Source organism: Crocodylus porosus, unplaced genomic scaffold (assembly GCF_001723895.1).
Source record: "Crocodylus porosus isolate Cpor-Errol unplaced genomic scaffold, CroPor_comp1, whole genome shotgun sequence".
Taxonomy (NCBI): domain Eukaryota; kingdom Metazoa; phylum Chordata; order Crocodylia; family Crocodylidae; genus Crocodylus; species Crocodylus porosus.
In genome coordinates, this window is record NW_017728886.1 from 161,714,331 (window position 1) to 161,727,328 (window position 12,998).

Below are 12,998 nucleotides of genomic sequence, written 5' to 3' on the forward strand. Positions count from 1 at the left end.
CCCCCCCAACTTACCAGCCAGACACTGCTTTCCAGACTTGCCGGGCAGTATGTCGGCAATCGGATTGGTATTGGCCAATATAGCTGGCTAATAATTGGCCATCGGTATTAGCCAAAAAACTCTTTCTGTATACCCCTATTTACCAGGAAGACCAATTCCCTGGGATGGGGAATAAAAAGAAAAAACTGTACTTACCCAATGGTTGACTGTAGGCTATGTTAATTCTCTTGAATGGCTGTTCACCCTTGTAAAAAGCCTGGCAAGAATGTCTTTTGTACTGTATACAAGAATATAAAAATCAGTCACTGGCTAGTAGCCATGGCTGTGTTGCAAGTAGTATTGTTACACCCAGATAGTAGGATCATCCGCACATGTACGCACTACACTAAATGGAATACAGTTCTTATTTTTTCCTTCCTTCCCTCTAGTGGAGAAATATGGGAAATGATGGGGGAGACTATACATTTCTAAATGCTTTGCTTTTATTCTTCCATCTCTATAAGAAATGCTACATGGGCCAACATGACTGTGCACATAGTCTTTGAAACAGTGTTATGCTGATGGAGGCATAGATTCCTTTCTGTGGCAATTACTCAACCGCATTAAGTGCATGGTGTTGGTAGACTTCAGCAAGTGCCTGAAGTCATGCATCCTCCAACAGATGGTCAGCCTGATGTGGAATGAAATCAGAGGCAGGGAATCTTGGTGATCACACACCCCAAGTAACCTGCTTGACTAACACTTCTTCCATTGCTAGGACCTCAGAGCATTTTGGCTGGTGACAGGGATTATGTTTTTGGGAAGTGGCCTTATGTGGCGGCGTTTGCTTTCATTCCTTGGGCGGCATCTTGAACCTTCAATACCTCCACAGGTATGTATTGCTGGCTAAGGTTTCTATTTATTTCTGGCTGGACAGGTGGTACCACATGTACCAGTTGATTAAAGAAGAGAGAGGAGGGACACAGCTTGTGGAAGTATTTGTTCTAACCCTTCGTCCCCAGCTTCAGGGTGTAGGTGGCCCTTCCTCGGCAGGCATAGGATAAGCAAAGTGGGAGTGGGAGGAGCAAATGGAGGAACCTTGGATAGACCCAAGATAGACTGTTACACTGTAAACGCTGTACTTCACAGCACAGGCCAAGAGACTCCCTAAAAGTTGCAAAAATATCTTCTCCCTTTCCATAGCAGCTTTCAGGGCAGCTGATTATATGGCTGCAAGATGGTACTGCCATTCTAGCATCCTTTTTCCACTTCTGTACCATTCAGCTCAGCCTGAGGTAGCACCCTAGAATTCTGCTTTCCTGTTCTCTGTGCCCCAGCCCTACCCTGAGCAGAAAGGAGATTTCTTGTGGAGGGTATTTCTGGTGGTGTGTATTCTAAACAAAGTCCAAGGTAGGAGAGAGGAGACAAGGATAGAGGTTAACTATGAAAGAAAAGATGGTCATGCTTATGTTGGGAAGTAATGCTCAGGATATCTTGACCTTCCATCCTTCTCCCCTTGCCCCCCGTTAGGACACTTATAATTCCTGTGTACCTACACTTCGCAGTTGATTGTGAAGAGCTTGATGCCAGATTCTCTTGATACTTTAGAGAATATAAATTCATAGATGTTAGGGTCAGAGGGGACCTCAGTAGGTCATCAAGTCCAACCCCCTGCCCTGGGCAGGAAAGAGCACTGGAGTCAGATGACCCCAAGCTAGGTGCTTGTCCAGTCTCCTCTTGCGGACCCCCAAGGTAAGAGAGAGCACCACCTTCCTTGGAAGTCCATTCCAGATCCTGGCAACCCTCATGTGTCTGTCTATGATCCAATTGGGAAATTTGTCTTGGTTCGTGTCTAGGAATACTGATGCAAAAAACTCATTGAAGAGCTTGGCTTTGTCCCCCCTCTGTCACCAATTGCCCTAGTTTGTCCTGTAGGGGTCCTATGCTATCCTGCACCTTCCTTTTGCTTCCTATATACCTGAAGAAGTACTTCTTGTTGTCCTTAATTTTTGTTGCCAGCCTAGTTCTAATCCTGCTTTGGCCTTCCTAACCAATTCCCTGCAAGTGCAAGCCAGCGAGGTATACTCCTCCTTGGTAGTTACCCCCGTTTCCACAGCCTGTATCCCTCTTTCTTTGACCTTAGGCTTTCCTGGACTTCCCTGTTCAGCCAAAAGGGCTTCTTGGCCCCTTTGCCCCCTTTTATGCACAAAGGAATTGTCTCCTGCGCCTGTAGGATCGCTCCCTTGAGGAACGACCACCCTTCCTGGACCCCCATTTCGCCAGTGTTCTTGAGCTTTAACACCTCGCTTACTAATCTGTTGAGTACATTGAAGTTAGCCTTTTTAAAGTCTAGCACTTCAGCCCTGCTGGTTAGTTTACCCATCCTTCGCTAGATAGTGAATTCAGTCAATCGAAGGTCACTATCCCCTAGGTTATCTTGTACCTGCAGATTCCCCACCCGGTCATCCCCTGCAGCTAACACCAAGTCCAGCAAGGTGTTCCCTGTAATGGGATTGTATACCTCCTGCGTTAGATGGAGGTCCTGTGTGCAGGTTAAGAACCTACGTGAGCAGTTAATTTGGCTGACTGCTCCTCCCAGATGTCTAGGTAGTTTAGGTCACCCATGACAACCATGTCCCTAGACTACAGCCTCTGAGAGCTGCCTAGAGAATTCCAGGTCTAGCTCATCCTCCTGGTGTGTCTGTCTGTAGTAGACCCCGACCCCCTTGCATCCTGACCCAAAATACCTCCGTCTGGCCCTTTGATCCCATCTTGGTTATAAAGGATGTAAACAGAGAGAACAACACCCCACCTCTCTTTTCCCCACTCTATTCTGTGTGTACAGCCTGTAACCCTCAATGCCTACTGCCCAATCATAAGTAGGGTCCCACCAGGTTTCAGATAGTCCAACCAAGTTGAAGTTGTTGCTTGCAAACAGGACTGCAAGTTCCTCCTGCTTGCTGCTCATGCTCCTAGCATTACTGTAGAGACATTTAAGCCCCTCAGTGGTTGCCCTTGTTAACCCTCTGTCCTGATATCTGTTGGGCCCCTTAATGCTCACCTGGACTAATCCAGTGCATTGCTTGTGGCTCACTGATCCTAGGTTCTCCTTATCCTCTGCTTCCCCATCCCCCAGTGAACCTAGTTTAAAGCCCTTCAGAGGAGATCAGCCAACCTGTAAGAGAACAGACTCTTACTTTTAGAAGAGAGATAAAGACCATCTTGTCCCAGGATGCCTCTCTCATGGAAGTGCAGATCATGGTTGTAGAAGCCAAAACCCACATGATGGCACCAACTCCGGAGCCACAGGTTGACTTCCTTGATGCAGGCGTCCTGATGCTGACAGCAACTGCTGACCAGAAGGATGCACTAGAAGATCACCTGTTCCCCTGACTTCCTAAGCCTGGAGCCCTGTAGTCACTTATGACATGGTCCAAACTACTGGCTGCATTATTCGTACCCACATGGACAAGGACCATGGGACAGTAATCAGAGGGCTGGATGAGGTCAGAATCCTCACCGTGATATCCCGGATCCTGCTTCTGGATAGGCAGCAAACCTTCCATGCCATGGGATCCAATCAACAGATGGGACTCTCTGTGCCTCTCAGGAGGCAGTCACCCACCACAATAACCTGGTGTCTCTTCCTCCTGCTGCTCAGCCTGCCTAGTGTTTGTCGCAGATGTGTCTTCCCCTGCGGCTTCCTCTGCTTCATCATCCTCCAGTGCTGCCAGGGCTTCATATCTGTTCCCCAGTTGCACTGGGGAAGCGGTCACAGCCGTACGGTGTCTAGCTCTGGAGGTGACCATCCTCCATTCAGTTGCCCTGGGACTCTACCATGATGTGTCTGCGCCAGAGAATGAAAGTACCCATCAATCTCATCCTCTGCAGCCCGGATCCCCCACAGCCTGCTCACCTCTGCCTGGAGTTCCCTCAACTGCCCCGCCAGGGCCTCAATCTGGGCAGATATGGGACAGGCAAGGGAACGCCCAGCCCCCACACTACCTCCAGGCGTCAGAGGACCTGCCAGGCAGCCCCCACAGATAGATGGGGCCAGGGTACTGCCGACCTAAGGGGCCTGTCTGGGTGGAGGCCTCCGGGCCAGAGGGAGCAGCAGGTCAGGGGCCCTGGCTGCGCTCTGTGTCACCACGCCCATAGTAGCCTCCTTCCTTGTTCACTTACCTAAAGTCTCTGTCAGAAGCTCGGTGTACACCTGCCCACGAACTGGCTTGTGAATTGCCTGCAAACTGCTCCCCTGTTGGCAGTCCCTGTTCACTGGGACTGTGCTCTTAAGACAACTGGCAGAAGTCTGTAGTCTGTATTTTAATAATCTGTACCTATTGTGCATCTTACCTAGGTACACACCTTGCTGAAAAAAACTCAACCAGCAGCAGGGAGGACTGAAATGAAGAGCATCCTTAAAACAGAAGCCTTTGGGTCAAGCAAGAACATATTGACAAACCAATAGAAACTTAATATTTCGTCTCCAGTTGTTGGTAGTGTTACATTATAAATTTCAGATACTTTTATTGCATTTGGTCTCCCTTCAGTAAAAACTTAAGGATTTTTAAACGCTGGATGAATCAGTCTGGCATACCAAAGGCTATTCCATGACAAAAATGCGTGGAGGTTTTAATTGCACAAGAGTCAGTAAATGCAGAGAGATTCCCATAGCACCTTTAATTTTATCCCTGTTTGTTACACTAGGACATTACATAAATCTGCTGTATTGGGCAGGCTTTCAGCATTTGCTTTTCATCTTGAGGCCTCCATTTAGTAACTGTTCGGCTCCAGCTAAGGTAGTGCTACAGATAGAGAGGCAAGCTGTTTTAATATAAAGAGCCTATAGTTGTCCTCAGAAAGAAGTGTTTTGAGTATTAGTCAACTGACAATTCAGATGCTGAGTAAAAGAGTTAAGCACCTAGCACTAGGCTCTCTAAAAAGTCTTAGCCATTTTCTTTGCAGATGACAGAAGCAGGAGTCGTATCTACATCTCTTGTAAAGCACTACCACTAACTCAGCAGCAGCCAGAAGACAACATGACTTATCTAATTTTGAATAAGAAATAACAAATTTTGTAGAGATAATCATCCGTTCAGAAACTAACCAGGCCTCACTGTGCTTAGTCTCTTTTTAAAGCCCTAGAATAGCACACATGTAAACTAGCAAGCAGATGAAAATTCAGGCATCACAGTCAGTGCTAAATGATGGATGTATTCAGACAGCTGCACTAGGATAGTGCCTTATATTTATATTATTAGTAAGGACTTATCTTAGGGCCTGATCCAGATCTAGTTTAAAAAAAAATGAAACAAGTTGTTGATTTTTCTTTTTCATTGCCCTGGCCTGATGCTTGTTTTCCTCCTCCTTAAAGAAGTCAAGATGATTATGAGGAACCACAGGCCAGATGGCAGCAATCTTGCAGCTGGTTTCATCACTATTTATGATAGTTGAGTTCAGGAGCTAAGTGTGGATTTGAATTGGGTCATATCTGAAGATAATACAAGAAAAACAACTAGGTTACATTACATAGCTGAGGGATGAAGGCTGTTGAAAGGCCTGGTTTGATTCTAGGAGAGGAGAAAGGAAGAGTTAAATACCCCACCAGCCCCCTTATTTGCTTCAACTCTTGCATAATTTTAAGTGAGATGCAGTTTTTCTCTATGAAATTTGACCCTAATTCTCTGCTAGTTTGACCCACTATGAAAAATGAGCATAAAGCCCTTGTAGAGGAAGGACCTATTACATCTGTGCAAAGGGCAGTAAGCCAGGTCCTTAAACATACGAACAGCTGCACATGTGACAGACTGAAAGGTTGATCATTCTAGCAGCTAAAACGACTCATTACTCAGGGGAGTAGCCTGTAGAAACTTGACACTATTGAATCTGGTGTAATTATGTGTTTTGCCTTAATTCAAGTAAAAATCACTTGTGGTTGCCAATGATTATCAGATAACTGATTTAACTTTCTTATAGGAAGATAACACACAGTTCTTGCTTCATGTCTTGCTGTAAACTAAGTATAGTTGTAAAAGGGATTAAGTGAGTATCTAACTGATAGGATTTATAAATACTTTTATAAGCTGAGTTGTAAAATGGTAGTTGCCAGTCTGGTGGCTGTTCCATGATTGATAGGAGATGGTTTGGTCTCTGTCCAGCTGTTACAGAAAGTGACCACATTCAGTGAACACCTGTGATTCAGGATTGAAGGCCCTTTGCTGGCCTACCCAGAGAAGCCATCAAGTGAAGGGGTATGGACACAGGAATTTTTATCAGAGTTAAAATACACTGGTATGGCAGCTAGGAAGACTTGCAGTGCTGCTTGCCAGCAATTATCTTTCCTACAGAAATAGGTCTCCAGGAGTCTTTGACTCCTTTTGCTTGTACTTTAATTGATTTAAAGCATAATAAAAGAATTTTAACATATGCAGCCTTTCAAAACGAGAGTCTTATCGCAGGAGTAACCCAACTCTTAAAAACCACTGAAAGTTTTAACACTTGTATAATTCAAACTGCCATGTGTCGTCATGTATAACAAAACAATCTGAAATTAACCATGAAAAAATTGAGATGGTGACCTGCAGGGTTTGGGTCAAACTGCCACTGAGCAGCCACAGATCAATATGTTTTGTGTAGTACTTAACAATTTTAATTTAAAGAAGACATGCTCCTTTTGTTCTGCCTCAGACCTGCAAATAAAATGAATACCTATTTTACCCTTTTTTTGGCAAACTGAGCTCTTTAACTTTGCAGACTTAATAATAAGAGCCTTCCTGTGAAGCTTTTCACTTCTGATAAAATTGTAACCAGTAAGTTTTTCCTTGGATGATGCCTTTAAACATGTAAGGTTGCTGCTTAATGTTCTGCAAAAGATCCTTTTGGATTGAACCTTCTTCCTTTTGCTTGGGAGCTGCCAAATGGGGGGTTGTCTGGGAATCCTGTATTCCTAGAACACAGGCACGGCAAGTCCACCTTCTCCCCTGTCCTTATAGCACAGCTGTTGGAAACTGTCCATTCCAAGGTCTCAACACTGTTGTCTGATGGCTTTACTCTGAATGTTCAAAGCAGACATGCATGCTGAAAATAATTTGACTTCCCTTAGGTAGACCACTTGTACATCCAGAGTATGCTTAAGACATGGCTATTTGGGGTAGCTGATGCTGAAGGTCTTAATTTCCATATTGGGGTGAACTTTTAACAGCAGCACTTGCCTTACCCACTCATTACAACTAATTCACCAGAGTTATGGAAGGAGCCACCTAATGAAGAGAACTCAAAGTTGTTCTTTTCTAGAATGGTGGAATCATCTGGGGTCATGGCAGGTCTCCCAACCCTGGTTTCTGACTTGCTGATTATAAGATGTTTGCATAGCAGTTAAAACTAGGCTATTAGTCTTTTGCTACATTTCATTTATCAGTGTATTTAGGAGATGGATGCTATCACCAAAGTTCAGATCTCCAGGTACTCCATCAGAATCCTGGTTTCCATGCAAGATATCCGTCTGCTGACAGTCAGTGAAAACGAGCAATAAAGAGGAAAGGAGATACCCTTATCTAACTTTGGCGGTAACAAAACCAGCCTGTTTGTTTTTGTTTGAAGATCACAATATGTTTGGCAGGATGAGTGCTTAAAAACTCTAGGCAATCTGCGTAATTTCTTAGTTTGACAATATGGAAGTCCTCTTATTGCTCTAAAAATAAGCTGTGGGTGTTGTTCCAGATTCCATTCAGAAAAATTGTACTGATGAATTTCACTAGGACTGACCTTAGCATAATCCTGTGGCAATGAAAAGGGCTTAAAACCCTTCTCTTAGCTTCAAAAAAATGGGAAAAAGGATCGATTAAACCTGCCTGTCTCCCAAGTTCAAGTAAAAAGTCAAAGTATTTTCAAGGTTTCTTTGGTTGCAAAGCAATTGTGGATGTTAAGTACTTTTTTTAGCAAAACACATTCCAAAAACTATTCATGGGTATAATATTCTGTTTTGAATATCTATGTCCCTTGCACCACTAAGTGTTTGCTTGTTCTGTTTTCCCCCCAGCCATGCATTCCAGGTTCTTGGCTCCCAAACTTTTCTCTCCTTTTATAGGCAGATTGAAAGGATTCTGTCTAGATACCAAGGCAGCGGATGCATAAGCCTAAAACTTTTAAATCCAAAAATTTTCAGCCACTTTTAAAAAGTACTTTCTAAAAACTCCTTCTGAATGAGATTAATTGCATGTATTCTTCCACAATGAATTATAACCATTGTTTTGAATACTGACTTGTACCACCAAAAAGGAAAACCCAAATAAATATAGCTCCCTAGCTACCTCTCTAACTTCCCCTCTGTACATACATACCTTGTAAAATAAATCCACAAATAATGGTCACGCATTGTTGCTTATATAATTTAGTTATGTATTATTGATATACATTCAGTATTTAACTTGTCCCATAAAAACTACAGTGCTCATTAATTGAAGACATAATGCAACCTATAAAAAGTGATTTTTAAACTTACCACAGGCATTGAGTCCAACATAAAACCATAAGGAATAATTCCTACTGGAGCCCAACTCTGAGCTTCAAAGTAAAGTATTTCTATAACTTCTCCAGACATATGCTGTGTGTCCTCCTCTTCTCTTCCTCTGACAGTCTTTCTCCTTAATATGTGCCTCCGCAAAGATTCAAAGGGTAAAGGCTTCTTTTGAATAGGCTGTGCCTATCTGTTCTCCAGCACCCTCACGCAGCTAGCCCTGTGTAGTTTCCCTTGTCCATCTACCAGGGACCCATTTATAGCATAACTAGTTTATATTTTAAAATCCTGGATCACATGTATCAAAATAGCATTATAGGCATGTTGATTACTTTATTACCTGTTGCGTAAATAATGTACAAGAAGGAGCTACTCTTGTCTTTTGAGCCAGTTGGTGTAGTATAGGGAAGAGTAAAGGATATGAATATAGATATCCATCATGGATATGGATGGATGCTCCACTGAAAGACAGGCATGTACCCAGTAAACAAGTGGAAATACTTAGAGAACATAGAGAAAAAGCCTTCCACCAAGCCTGGCTTTCACTGAGCTTCTCTCAGCAGCTACTACAACTTCGCTCTGCAAATATACAAAATACAGGTTAGCAAAATTCAGCTGCGTTTCTAAAAAGGGTGTTCTTGCCTGGAGTTCCCTAGCTGTGACTAGCTCCTAGCTTTAGGTTCTGTCATTATTGTGTCAGGTAGAAGCATAAAGAGGAAGAAATTGTCGCACCCTTAACTAGTGCATCTCTGTCAGCAAAGGCCCTAGCAGAGATGTAGTTACAACATTGAAAACCTTTTTGCTGATATAGTTCAACAAAGCAGAGGAGCCAGTATAACCAATGCGACAAACATTCTTTCACAGGTATAATCTACATGTGTTCTTTTACGGGCTGCCAACATCAGCACAGACTTTGTAGCTAATATGAGGCTTGAGTGACAGCTGGGTCTTTTGGTGCCTGAAAATACAGGAAGCAGCTGCTTGTAGAGCAGCCTGCTCTAACATTGCCTGAAAGGCGTGTATGCTTTGAAAAATGTTTGCCATGTGAGAAACAGCCCTTGGTAGCGAGTAACCTTATGGGGGGGCCTTTTTCCAGCAGCATGAGGTTAAACCATTTAGACAAGGATTGACAGAGACAGCCAGTCCTCTTGACTGATTGCTGGTGTTTTGATTACACGGAGCCAGTGAAGAAAATGGACAGGATCCCAGTGACTTGGAGTCCTTTGATATGAAGAGTCCCTGGGATAGCCTAACTTCCTTAAAGCACCCTGAATTCAGCAGATCAATGGCAATATACATGGTGCCGGGTATCATATGCACATGGTGCAGGGAAATACGGGCAAGAAATGAACAGCATTTGTTTTTCCTCACCTTTGCTTCAGATTTAACAGTGATGACAGAGCTCCCAAATCTTGATCTTTCCTGCAAAATAAGATTGCTCATTATGTTCTAGGAATATTCACTTAAAACAAGTGGAACTTTCTTACTTTCAAGCAGCTGATTTTCTGGTTACTCACTTCAGGAGAAATCAGTACATATTGTGCCTGGAACAGAGAAGAGAGAGAGATTATTACTACCACGGTGCTTACAGTATTGTCACTTGCAAAATAAGGGCCTGAGACTCCAGAGCAAAAGCTTATGCAATATTGCTTCTGGACATGAAGAGAGCCAAATTGCATGGATTTCTAAAAGAATGATAGTAGAGGCAACAACATATCGTTTTACTGAAACAAAGCCTTAGCATACCAATTATTTATGAAAATAAATAAATGGATGCAATTAATTGGTTGTCCTCATGGCAATCTCCTAGTTTTGCTCTTATGTTTTCTCACCCAGTCCTCAGGACAAGGAGACGTCCATGATTTGCAGTGGTCTGTCACATCACCCAATGTGGTCTGGTTTCCATTATATATGTAAACACGTCCAGTCTCCCCACCAAAGAGTCCAGATGTGATGTCTGTAGTTCTCAGAGGGGATGTCACAATAATTTCATCTGCAAATATTCATCACAAGGACAATCAAGGGGAAATACCAGACCAAAACAGAGCAGTTGGCATTTCCATGGCTTTACATCAGTGGTCTCCAGCTTTTTCAATTGGTAGATCATCTTCGACATTTAGAAGCAACCCAAGATGCACCGCTGCCCCCTCCCCACCCACGCCAAAAGGTAAATCTGTGGGGAGGGAAGGGGCCAGATGGAGGCAGAGGGAGAAAAAATATTGGGGGGCACGTCTCTACAGCAGGTAAGTCCTACCTGGCCAGAGCCCCACTTAACTTACCCCTGCACCTGCCTCTGCAGTGCTGTCCCTCACCACGGGGGGCCTCAATCTAGCCCTCACCCTTTCCCTCCCCTACAAACTGACCCGCTGGGCTGAGGCATGCGTGTGCATGCATGCATGCATGTGGGCACTCAGCCCCCAGCCCCAGATCAACTCCAAGAGGCTCCGAGATCCACTGGTGGATCAAGATCCACTGGTTGGTAACCACGGTTTTACATCTAATAACAGGTGTCCACAATTTAAGGCAGGGCTGTCCAGCTTTAAGTCCCAGGGGGCATGCACAGAGGTTTCCCCCTTTCACTCACTGCTGCACGGCAGCCCCACCCTGCATGTTGCCAAGCACTGCCTTCTCCCCCCACCCTGCACCCACTGCCAAAGGTATAGCTCTGGACTCACCCTTAGCTCTCCACAATGCCACACTGTTCTCCCCATGGGGAAGAGGCAGGAATCAGCCACAGGAGGAAGGAGTGGGGAGTCTGGAGACACCAGCTGCTACTACACCCAAAGTAATGAGGGTAGTGGCAGCTGGGTAAGAGTGGGGGAATCACACATGAACCCCTTGTGGGCTACATGCAGGCCACGGTTCACCAGTTGGACAGCCCTGGTCTAAGGATAACATTAAAATATTTTGATTTGTTACTGAAATTGTTCAGGTGGTAAAACCCCTTAGGATGTTCATGTAAGCCCGTCCCTTGGCAACGGACGGGGAGTGCACACGGGTGCACATTCACCCCCTGACATTGGCCATGCACCCCCTGGAAACAACAGCCATGAAACCAGAAGTGCCTGCAGAAGTGCACATCTAGTTTCACCACTGGTGATTTTAGGCTCAGGGATCAGCTGCTAGGGGACCCCCCTAGCCGGTGATTTGGTGCCCCCCAGGCTCAGGAAGCACCTGTCACTCATGAGCCCATCTATAAAACCACTGTATTTTGAGTATCCATGAATATGGCAGGAGCAAGTCTGCTGTGGCTCAAAGTAAAATTTCACCCATGCAGTTTTACCTAATCCATCACCATCAAGGTCACTTAAGTGTACAGCTCCTCCAAAGCGAGAGAACTTCCTGTCCCCACTGAAAGTGCTGAGCAAAGAAGGCTTGGTGTCTGTCAAGTCATACATGAGAATAGTCCCAGCTTGGTGTAGTACTGAGGGTATAAACACAATCCTAGATGTGCTGGCTGAAAGAAGTCAGAGTAACAGAATTAGAACAGTAGAGGTATATGCAGTCCCAGGGATAGGTTCAGTATGAATAATACACTGGCAATACCCAATATGAACAGAGCACCACAGAATAATGACATCACAGAGGCAAGACAGAATTAGGGTAGTAATCTCAGTAAAAATAATCATACTTCCATTTTAAAGAAATACTTAAGTTATAAGACAGGTGTAAGGTAGTTACAGAGCAAAACCTAACCAATACATTTTATGCTAAGTACAACAAGGCCCAATGGCATGCCCTTGTTGCCAAGATGGCTAATGGCACACAGGGATGCCTTGCTGGAATATTCCCAGCAGGTCAAGGGAAGTGATTATTCCCCTCTATTCAGCACTGGTGAAGCCACATTTGGAGTACCTTAATTTTCTATGATGCTGATTTTCTCATTAGGGAATATGTGGCCTACAAATGAAACACTGTTACACATAATATGAGACTATGCCTCTAACAAAAAATCATTGCAGAAAAAAACAAAACATTAAACAAATTGGCTGCAATACTGATGAGTACTTTGCAACATGTATAAATTTAACACATGGCTATTAAGAAGTCACTTGTAGCTTAGCTTTTGTAATTCTTGTGTATGAGAAATAGATGCTGTGGAGCATAAACATCTCTCAGGTTTCAGAAAGACATACCAGAGGTAGGTGCGCCAACCACCAACACATGTCTTGGGATTCCAGCCACAGACACAAAGCCACTAGCCAGTGACAAACCCAGTTTGCCCATCTCCTATTGATTTTGTTAAACACACAAATTAGTGTCATGGAATATCACTGTATTTCACATAATTCTTAAGTTCCCATGATTCTGAAAGAAACATCCTACCTACCCTGTCTCCAGTTACAGCAAACCAGCTGAGTGTGCTTGGCGGGTTGTATGCATACACTTTTCCAACATTCTCTCTGCTATCAAATGAGAGGTGGCAATCTGGACTAGAGAATACAGCATGGTTTTGAGTCAGAGTAATAATAGTGTGTGTGTGTGTGTGTGTGTGTGTGTGTGT

The 12,998-nt window shown here is 44.1% G+C and overlaps 2 protein-coding genes and 1 long non-coding RNA gene across 5 annotated transcripts in view; 1 reads left to right on the forward strand and 2 right to left on the reverse strand.

Annotated features, from left to right (window-relative positions):
* LOC109316336 overlaps nt 1-751 on the reverse strand; it is a 3,923-nt gene extending 3,172 nt beyond the window's left edge. Inside the window, exon 1 of the long non-coding RNA XR_002102815.1 lies at nt 196-751. This is a non-coding gene — a long non-coding RNA (uncharacterized LOC109316336). The remainder of the gene's footprint in view (nt 1-195) is intronic.
* Nucleotides 1-6,695, forward strand: part of MRS2 (MRS2, magnesium transporter) — a 17,714-nt gene extending 11,019 nt beyond the window's left edge. Inside the window, exons 10-11 of one of the 2 annotated variants that reach the window (XM_019544274.1) lie at nt 758-871; nt 4,337-6,695. In XM_019544274.1, coding sequence (XP_019399819.1) covers nt 758-871; nt 4,337-4,447 — 225 coding nt within the window. In that variant the 3' untranslated portion in view covers nt 4,448-6,695. Of the gene's footprint in view, nt 1-757; nt 872-3,115; nt 3,152-4,336 lie in introns of those variants that run through there. The other variant, XM_019544283.1, reaches the window with a different exon arrangement.
* A 2,190-nt stretch (nt 6,696-8,885) lies between these two features.
* Nucleotides 8,886-12,998, reverse strand: part of GPLD1 (glycosylphosphatidylinositol specific phospholipase D1) — a 39,503-nt gene continuing 35,390 nt past the window's right edge. Inside the window, exons 19-25 of one of the 2 annotated variants that reach the window (XM_019544252.1) lie at nt 12,825-12,927; nt 12,631-12,724; nt 11,778-11,951; nt 10,327-10,487; nt 10,012-10,038; nt 9,866-9,916; nt 8,886-9,073 (exon numbers count right to left, since the gene is read on the reverse strand). In XM_019544252.1, coding sequence (XP_019399797.1) covers nt 8,996-9,073; nt 9,866-9,916; nt 10,012-10,038; nt 10,327-10,487; nt 11,778-11,951; nt 12,631-12,724; nt 12,825-12,927 — 688 coding nt within the window. In that variant the 3' untranslated portion in view covers nt 8,886-8,995. The remainder of the gene's footprint in view (nt 9,074-9,865; nt 9,917-10,011; nt 10,039-10,326; nt 10,488-11,777; nt 11,952-12,630; nt 12,725-12,824; nt 12,928-12,998) is intronic. The other variant, XM_019544260.1, reaches the window with a different exon arrangement.